Source organism: Apis mellifera, linkage group LG14, assembly GCF_003254395.2.
Source record: "Apis mellifera strain DH4 linkage group LG14, Amel_HAv3.1, whole genome shotgun sequence".
NCBI classification, from domain to species: Eukaryota; Metazoa; Arthropoda; class Insecta; order Hymenoptera; family Apidae; genus Apis; species Apis mellifera.
Window position 1 is genome coordinate 9,523,166 of NC_037651.1, and position 9,070 is coordinate 9,532,235.

The following is a 9,070-nucleotide window of genomic DNA, read 5'->3' on the forward strand; positions in this document are numbered from 1 at the left end:
CGCGCGATCGCCAAGGAACGTAACGTGCGTACCGTACATACCGTTCAATTCGGCAAAATATCGAAACGAAGCGTGTACGTATCGAGTAATACGTGTACACTCCTATAGAATTGGTTGATTTTTTTTTTTTATCGCGCGGAGGATGGAAGGAACGAGAGATAAGAGGCGTGCACACGTACTCCTCTCGATGATTCCATCGGCTCCGAGCGTCTCGTCCGGAGGACGAGGGGAACGGAGAGGGGGCGAGATGATCTCGAAACGCGAAATCTGGCGGGGAGGAGGAGGAGGAGGGAAAAAGCGCGCGGATGTTTGGGAGTTTGGCGTGATCGCGCATGACCGCCCCTGTGAATGTAATCTTATCGTGGCGAGCGATGCGGTGAACGCGACTGCAGAACGCGGAGCGGAGTCAACGAACGATAAAAAAAAAAGCGCGTAACCATACGCGCGACACAAAGAATAAACTCTATTCCGTGCACTCCTCGCCCTCCTCCCTTCTCCCTCCCCGTCCCTCTCCCTCTCTCCCTCCCTCCGTCTCGCTCGCTCCTTCCCAACTCTTCCTCTCCATCGTGGTCATCCACGTTGCAACTTGGAAGCCGTGTGTGGGCGCGCGAGTTCTCTCCTCCTCCTCCTCCTCCACTCCCTTTCCCTCCTCCTCCTCTCTCTCTCCGTCTCTCTCCGTTCGCCCCTTCCCGCCCTCCCTCCTCCTCCTCCTCCTCCTCCTCCTCCTCCTTCCCCTCCCCTCCCTTCCCCTCCTCGTTTCGCTCCTTCTTTCTTTCTTTCTTTTTCTCCGCCGACCGCGCTTGGGGTAGGTCATGGCGGAACCGCGCGAGCGAATGACGAGGAAGGAGAGAGAGAAAGAGAGAGAGAGAGAGAGAGAAAGAGCGAGAGCGAGAGATGGAAAAAGAAGAGGAAGAAAGAACAACCGTACAACGTACGGCTCGTACGTAGAACGTTCGGCCGCCGCCGCCGCCGCCGCCGCCACACCACTTTGTAACCTCTCTTCCTCTCTTCCTCTCAGCTTCGCGCTTTTCTCCGTTTACTTCTACGCCCTCCTTCCTCGAAAATTTTCCCCCGTTTTTCCCCTCGATTTTCCCGCCCCTCCTCCCTCGATTCGGGCGACGACCGCCGTCATTCCTTAACGGGCGGATAGTTTGGGGGGGGATCGAAGCTCTTCTTGGAAATTTCGCTATTTCCGGTAGTCTCCGTTCCGCGCAGGGAGGGAGTTTTGTCTCGGGAATTCGCTTTGATTCCGAAGATCGAACAATTCGATTAGGAGCGATCTTAACAGCCGGCGCGGGGGCCGGCGTTATTGTTAGCGATCATGCGATCTGAAAATCATAGAAAATTACTGAAAAGCCAGGAAACTTTGTACGTAAAGAGAGCGTGGCGGGGGAGGGGATGGTGGGATGGTTGCCCCTGGACTTGAGATGTCGTAATTTTGCCTTCGCCGTAACGGCTACGCGGCACGGAAGTATACCTCTGCTACCACCTCTTCCCGCCCTTCTTCTTCGAGTCTTTCATCCTTCCTCGGTTTTTCTTCCTCCGTTCGAAACACCTCTCCCTCCCTCCCTCTCATCCCCTTTTTCGTAATAGTAGAAGGGTTAGGCGAAACAATGCAACGCGCGTGAACACCGTTATTTAAATAATACGATGGAACCACTTGGGGGTTGAAGGCAAAAAAATGGTTGCGCCCCGAAGCAGGGGATTATGGCGCGGTACCGAACGTGAGAAACGCGCTCTTCCTTTCCTCCACCCGGCTTTTTGTTCCATCCTTCAGTAATTTGCGATCCTATCGTCCAAAGATACGACGATCGACGAAGCGCGAATTTGGGAAACGATTCATCTCGTCGCGTTTTCCACGTTCACTTTCAAGATTACGTGCCAATATCTTCGACATCTTCCGTTTCTATCCCTCTCCCTCCCCTTGTTCCCCATCTTCCCTTCCTGTTCTCCTTCTTCTTCTTCTTTTTCTTCTTCTTCCACTCCTCCTTCCTCCTTCTCTTCGTTTCCCCGTGGCGCAGTTCCGGTTCTGGCAGCTGTCGTCGCCCCGATTCAAAATCGGGATCGGTCAAGGGTAAAAAGCCCATCGTTGCCGCGTAACGTTACCTTCGATTCGTTTCGAACCGGTTTCAACGCGCGTCCGCGTCGAGGAAGGAGCGAGATACTCGGGGAGGGAAAAGAGTTTGGGGGCAAAAAATTCATTTGAAAATGCCGGAGGGTCGCGCAAAGGTGTCGAAATAATTGGATTTTAATTTTCGAGCCGGTCGAAGAACAAAGAGGAAAAAAAAAAAAGAAGAAAGAAAAGAAAATCTCTCTTTCTCTTCCCCCTTCCCCCCTCTAATCGAGAGAACCCATGAGAATCACACTCTCGACGAGTGTTTATACAACGTTGCGCCGCATTAATGTTTCCTCCACTTTCCATCCTCCTTTTTTCCTTCCTTCCTTCTTTCCCTCCTTCCCTCCTTCCTTCTTTCCTTCTCCTTCATTTTCACCCTTTTCGTTCTCGCCATTCGTCACTCGAATCCCGCGATTTATTTCGCCTCGTGACTCCCCCCCTCCTCTCCCCCGATCCTCCTTTTTTCCTCTCCCCCTGTCCTCTCCCTCCCCCCCGCTCCCCGCCCGTCGATCATCGACCACGCTTTCGCTTTCGCTCTCGCCGCGGAAGAAAGGGATGCGTACCGCGGTTTGTGTCGCGAGCCACCAGCCGGAAGCGGGCGGTGTTCCTCTTCCACTCCTCAGGACGGGGAGATTCACGATGCGGTTATACGCGAAGCGGCGGCCGTTTATACAAAGGAGGCGAATGTTTTAATTAAATCCCCTGGAAAACGCGAAAACTTCGCCATCGCGCGGCGTTTTTGCGATTTTCCCAAACTTTGCCAACGTCTCCCCTCCCCTCCTCCCCTTTGACCAGTTTCAAGGTGGCGATAGACGAGGAGGGGGAGAGGGAGAGAGCGGAACCACCACACCTTCTTCACCACTTTTCCATCCGTTCTCCCTCTCCCTTCCTTTCTCCCTGGCCGAGTGGCAAGGAGAGAATAAAAGAAGCGGGGGGAAAAACAAAAGAAAACGCGGTGGCTACTTAGCGAAACAAATTGTTGCTTTTCGTTACTACCACCACTACCACCGCTGTTGCCCGTCCCTGGTAGTAGTAGTAGTGGTAGGAGAATTTAAAAGTTTTGCGCGAGAGCCGGGGGATCTTTCTCTCTCTCTCTCTCTTCCTCTCTCTCCGTCTTTCCGTCTTTTTAACCGTTCGCCGCACCACAATTCTTCCCTTTTCTTTCGACGGGCGGACGAAAGACTCGTCTCTTCTCGAACGGATAGTCCAGAGAATTCGATTCACGGCTCGTTAGCGGTGTTTCCTTTCCCTTCCCTTCCCTTCCCTTCCCTTCCCTTTCCTTTCCATTCCTTTCCTTTCCTTCATTTCGGTTCACTCCTTCTTCTTTCCCCTCGTAAAAGGACAACGCCATATACGAGGAGAGTCGTACGTATCGATCGCGACAGAGTGTCCTATTAAATCGGTTGCATCGTGCGTGGAATACGCGTATGGACGGAACAATTAAACGCTGTATTGTCTCGCGAGGTATATATATATATATATATAATATATATAAAATATATATATATATACATATATATATACAAATATATATACACGGAAGATACCGTTGTTCGAGACGCTCGGTCATCTACCTATTACATGCTACGGTATTATCGGTGAAAAAATGCGTCTCGGTCTCCTCCACTCGTCGTAAATCGTAATCGTAATGGTTTACGCGTAATGGATCGATCTCGAACCGCCACGGCGGTCAAACGTCGAATTTATCGACGATCGAGAGTTGTCGTTGAGCAGTTTATCGTTCGCACGAACGATTCTTAGCCTTGAAGCGGTTTCTTACAATATTAAAAATATATAATATATAACAAGTAAATGAATATAAATAAGTAAATAAATATCTGCGAGAGGAGAAGCGCATACACGCACGTAGAGCATGCTAGAGCTGCGATAAAGAGACTGTGCGATAAGTGTAACGAGAAAAAAAGACGTGAAACGATGCGAATCCTTCGAGACGAAGGAAAAAAAAAAGAAGAAACAGGGGAGGGGAAAAAGAGATGAACGATTCGTGCGAATTATCGTGCGAAGAAATCGAGAAGATTTCGCCAGAGAGGAAACGATTGCGTAGACGACGCAATCGATGTAACGTGCGGGAGATGTATTATTGTAATTAAAAAAAAAAATGTGGAAAAAGAGAAGAGAAAAATGATTAATTGGATGCACGAAAGAGGGAGAATCCTTGCGCGTGTACGAATTGACGAGAGAGGGGAAAAAAAATAATAATAATAAATAAATGGAAAGAGTTAAAAACGAGAGAGAGGGGGAGAAAAAAAATAATAGCGAGAAGTTGCAGGAAGCTGTGCGACGAGGAGAAATAATAAGGGGATTTTGAACGGGCTGAGTGTTCAACTCACTCGTTGCAGGGTGGACCAGCATTCCTCGAGGGTGCGTTCGCTGATGTTGCCCATTCCTCCGCCTCCGCCGGCGCCTCCCGCACCTCCAAGTCCCGCCGCAGAGGCACGAGACTATCGGGCAAGACAGGAGGCTCGTGTTAGTTCTACTTTTCTTTTCTTTTCTTTCTCTTTTTCTTTTTTTTTCTTTCTCTTCATTACACTCCGCCGATATATTACGCAAAATCGCTCTCTTTCCTATAGAAGATCAAGACAAGTCGACGGGAACGAACGCTACGTATAAAAAAAAAAGTTGGATCGAAAACGATCTAAAGAAAAAAAAAAAAGGAAAAAAGAAAAAAAAGGGAGAAAGAAAGAAAAAAAATTTGACGGTGGAAACTTGTTGAACGATCGATTCGGAGAAGGAAAAAAAAAAAAAAAGAAAACAAAAGAATGATCCGCGTTGCAAAAGTGACACGGACACTCGGCCCTCGCCGCTCGCTTCGTTCGTCCGCGAGCGAAGTCGTTCAACTTTTTCCACCGCCATTTATCGTCCATCGTCATCCTTAGTCATCCTTCGGTCCGTGAAATGGATGGCGTATACGTATCGTAAAATTTGCCCGTTGCGACGAATTCACCGTTGCCCCCCGTTGCGTGCGTGTGTCGTCATTTGTGTGTGTGTGTGTGTGTGTGTGTACGCGCTCGAGCGCGCGCGCGCGCGTATATAATGGCCGTGAGCGAAAAAGGTTTCGGATTCCTATTAGCGGTGAGACCGAAGCGGATCTGCGGGGATATATTTACTTAGTTTCCTCGTATCGAAGCCCGCGGACTGTGGCATCGCAGAAGCACGCCGCGATATTTTCTCGAGAACATCTTCTCGGCGTACCGTATGACGTATGCGTATAGTATTATCTGTGTTGCGCGGGTCAAGAACCCCGAGAGACGACGTATCTGCATCTCCTCGCATCGGTGTGCGTGGGCCGCGTTTGCATTTGTGGCCCCGTGACTCTAATGTGTGCGTGGCTGGCTGGCTGGCTGGCTGGCTGACTGGCTGGCTGGCGGGCTGGCTGGCTGGCTGGCTGGTTGCTTGCTCGCTCGCTTGCTTGGCTTGCCTTGCCTTGCCTTGCCTGCCTGCCTGCCTGCCTGCTAGCTAGCTGGAGCGCGCTGGCGCGCGCGCGCGCGATCTCGCGCGCAACGTTCACTCTCTCTTGCTCTCTCTCTCTCTCTCTCTCCCTCCCTCCCTCTATCGCGATCACTCTCTCACTCTCCCTCTCTTGCTCGTTCCACGTAACACGCGGGTTATATACGTGTATATACGCGGTTGGTACGCGATGTGGTAAGTCGACGTATATTCCGATGTGCGTGAACCATGGTCAGTGTATCTCGGTACAGTCGCAGATTCAAACGGTCAGCGAAATTGTCGACGATGTAGCGCGATTTATTGAAAGTCATCCAGTTAAGCCGATACGGACGGGGACAGGCCGGGGTGGGGGCGGCGGGGGGAGGGAGTCCTCCTCTAACCTGCCGATTATTCGCGTCTCTTCTTTTCTCTCTTTTTTTTTACTTCGTCTCTTTTCTTTCTCTCGTTTCTTTCTTTCTTTTTTTTTTCTCTTTCTTTTAGATCGAATCGAATTCCCCGAGCGGACGGGGGGAGGGGAGAGAAAGAAAAGGAGAGAAGGAAAAAGATTGGACGAGTTTAGGACGAGGGATCGGAATGGGCGAAAACACAATTCGACGTTTCGACGTTTAACTTTCGACGCGACGCGACGCGACATTTTCCAGTTTGCGCGGAAAGGAGTGTGTGGAGAGAAGAGAGAGAATCATTAGCATGGTTATTTTCGCGGTCGTTATCGAAAGCGGAACGAGCGTGCGAGAGAATAAAAGAGATGCGTGAGATCGAAAGAGGAGACGCGTATTTTTCTCCATCGGTAGAAACTGTTTGAAAGTATTGTCCGGCGTCGGTCGGCTCAAGTGAATGACCCTATTTATCGGCGCATTATGCACTTTTATCGCGGTTGCCTCGTCCCAGTTATTTATCTCTTCTCTTCGCAGCTTACGGGCGGAGAGAAGTACGACGGACCGAGATCGAGAAAATAAAGAAGAAAAAAAAAAAGAAAAAGAAAAAGAAAAGGAAAAAAATGGAGAAGATAGAAGGAGGGAAGAGAAAGAGAGAAGGGAGAAGGAGGGAAGGGAGGAGAGCAAAAGTAGAAAAATAGTAGGAAAAAAAGAAAAAGAAGAAGAAGAAGAAAAAGAAGAACGAGCGTTACATTCCCTTCCTGCTTGCTCGTCCGTTCTCGAAATCGTGTAATAATAAACGCGTTACGCTCTCACCTGCAGCTCGTTGACGAGTTTTTCCGTGAGGCTGGCGTCGTGGGAGTCCTGGCTCGTCGCGCCTGGACTCAGCATCGAGTTTTGAGAATTTTGTTGCTGATTGGCCGTCATGTTCATCCCGGCGAGGGCGCCGTTCTGAGCGATGCTGCCGGCCATGTTGAGCGCCTGTTGTTGCAGATTCTGCGTCAGGTTTTGCGCCTGTTGTTGCAGATTCTGGGTCAAATTTTGCGCCTGCTGTTGCAAATTTTGCGTGAGGTTTTGCGCCGCCTGCTGTTGCAGCGCCTGTTGGCTTAAAGTTTGGCCGAGGTTCTGGGTCAAATTCTGAGCCTGTTGCTGCAACGTTTGCGACAAATTCTGCGCCTGGCTTTGGATGTTTTGCTGCAGGCTCTGGCTGGCCTGGCTCAGATTCTGCGGCTGGTTGAGCAACTGTTGCTGTTGCTGGGGCGACAAGCTCGGAGTGAGGCTTTGCGCGAGATTGTGCTGCAATGTTTGTCCTAGGTTTTGTTGCATGTTCTGCGTCAACGCTTGCGTCAACGCTTGGCCCAAGTTTTGATTGAGTGCCTGCGCCGCTTGGACCGCTTGGACGGCCAGCGACGGGCTCGATGCTTGGGACATGGTCTGTTGCGCCTGTGCCAGGCTGTGCAGGCTCTGGGCCATGCTCGACGCGATGGCACCCTGGTGATCGGCCTGCGGCGAGGGTGTGGTGGACACCGGGGACGACTGATGCTGGCCCCCTTGGCCGGTTTGCTGCCCGATCGACATCGCGTGCTGTTGCTGCTGCTGCTGCATCTGTTGGGGACTGGTCGTCTGCCCTAATCCCGAAGCAGCGTTCGCCTGTTGCACGGCCTGCTGCTGCTGCTGCTGCTGTTGCTGCTGCTGCTGCTGCTGCTGCTGGCTGAGCGGGCTGTGCAACTGTTGCTGCACCTGTTGTTGGTGCTGTTGGGCCGCGTTCGAGATCGGGCTGTGCTGTATACCGGGCGACTGCTGGGGCGGGCCCCGTTGAGGTTGTTGCCAATAGTCGGACATTTTGAATACATGTTGCCGGAGCGCGTGAAGATTGGCGGCCGCCGCAGTGACGGCCGACGCTTGGACCTCCATTGGTTCCGGCTCGTTTTCGAGGTCCGGTTCGGGCGAGCTGCAGGGATCCTCGTCTTCCTCCTCGTCCTCCCTCTCGGTGATGTCCTCGTCGTCCTCGTCGTGGATCCTGCCCGACCTGTCACCCTCGGCCGATCCCCCTCCAGCAACACCAGCAACACCACCGCCACTTGCACCGCCGCCACTTCCGCCACCTCCACCGCCACCTCCACCGGCTCCACCGCCACCTCCTCCACCTCCTATCCCACCCCCCGAATCGCCAGAGTGGAGATGATTCCCGGGATGATGCTGATGCTGTTGAAGGTGATGGTGCGGTGGATTCCGCGAGTCTGGATTTTGGACCTGTTGCTGCTGCGGGTGATGGTGGTGATGATGATGATGATGGTGATGCTGCTGCTGCGGCTGCGGCTGCTGCTGCTGCTGCTGCTGCGGCTGCGGCTGTTGGTGGTGTTGTTGTTGTTGCTGCTGCTGCTGCTGCTGTTGCTGCTGCTGCTGCTGCTGGTGCTGTTGTTGCTGTTGCTGTTGATGGTGATGCTGTTGCTGGTGGTGGTCCAAGCCAAAGTCGGGTTGGGTTTGCGACTGGGCACGTAGGTCCAGGGCCGCCGTCGCGTCCGAAATTTTGAGGCCTTCGCGAGAAGCCCGGGCTACCCCCTTCCGGCGCAGCTTGCCCGCTTTTTCGCACCCCTTCCGGTAAGCAGCTCGACGGCCGGCACACTTCCGCGCTCGCCGCCGTTCCTTCCTACCTTCCTCCTCTCCGCTCTATCCTTACCGCGCTCTCTCTCTCTCTCTCTTCCCTTCCCTTCCCTTCTTCCCTCTCTCGCTCCTCCTCCGCTTCCTCTTCTTCTTCTTCTTCTACCGTTACTTCTTCCTCTCCTTCTATCTCTCGTTCCCTTCTCGTTCCGCTCAGCCCAGGATCCTTACCGCCTTAAGGACAACGATCCTCGACTCGACGTGGGCGGCGGGCAACGTCAGTTACTCGCCACCTGCTTCGACTTCCCGGGCCTGGTGCCGCTGGTGCTGGTGCTGGTGCTGCTGCTGGTGCTGCTGCTGCTGCTGCTGCTCCTCCTGCCTCCCGCTACTTCTCGGCTCATGAAACTCTTTCCCTCGATACACCTCCTCCCTCTTTTTTTTCTTACCTCTTCTTCTTCTCCCGCCGCTTCTCACTCCGACTCGGTACTTGCCCTCGGCCTCCTTCCTCCCA

At 52.5% G+C, this 9,070-nt stretch overlaps 1 protein-coding gene across 13 annotated transcripts in view; it reads right to left on the minus strand.

Moving 5' to 3' along the window:
• Positions 1–8,057, minus strand: part of LOC100576251 (zinc finger protein 853) — a 62,032-nt gene extending 53,975 nt beyond the window's left edge. For 6 of the 13 annotated variants that reach the window (XM_026445001.1, XM_016916261.2, XM_016916258.2 and 3 more), the window contains exons 1-2: positions 6,775–8,056; positions 4,468–4,578 (exon numbers count right to left, since the gene is read on the minus strand). In XM_026445001.1, the coding sequence (XP_026300786.1) occupies positions 4,468–4,578; positions 6,775–7,872 (1,209 nt within the window). In that variant the 5' untranslated portion in view covers positions 7,873–8,056. Of the gene's footprint in view, positions 1–4,467; positions 4,579–6,774 lie in introns of all 13 variants that reach the window. The other 7 variants (XM_006565771.3, XM_016916255.2, XM_016916264.2 and 4 more) reach the window with 2 other exon arrangements.
• Between the last annotated feature and the right edge of the window lie 1,013 nt (positions 8,058–9,070).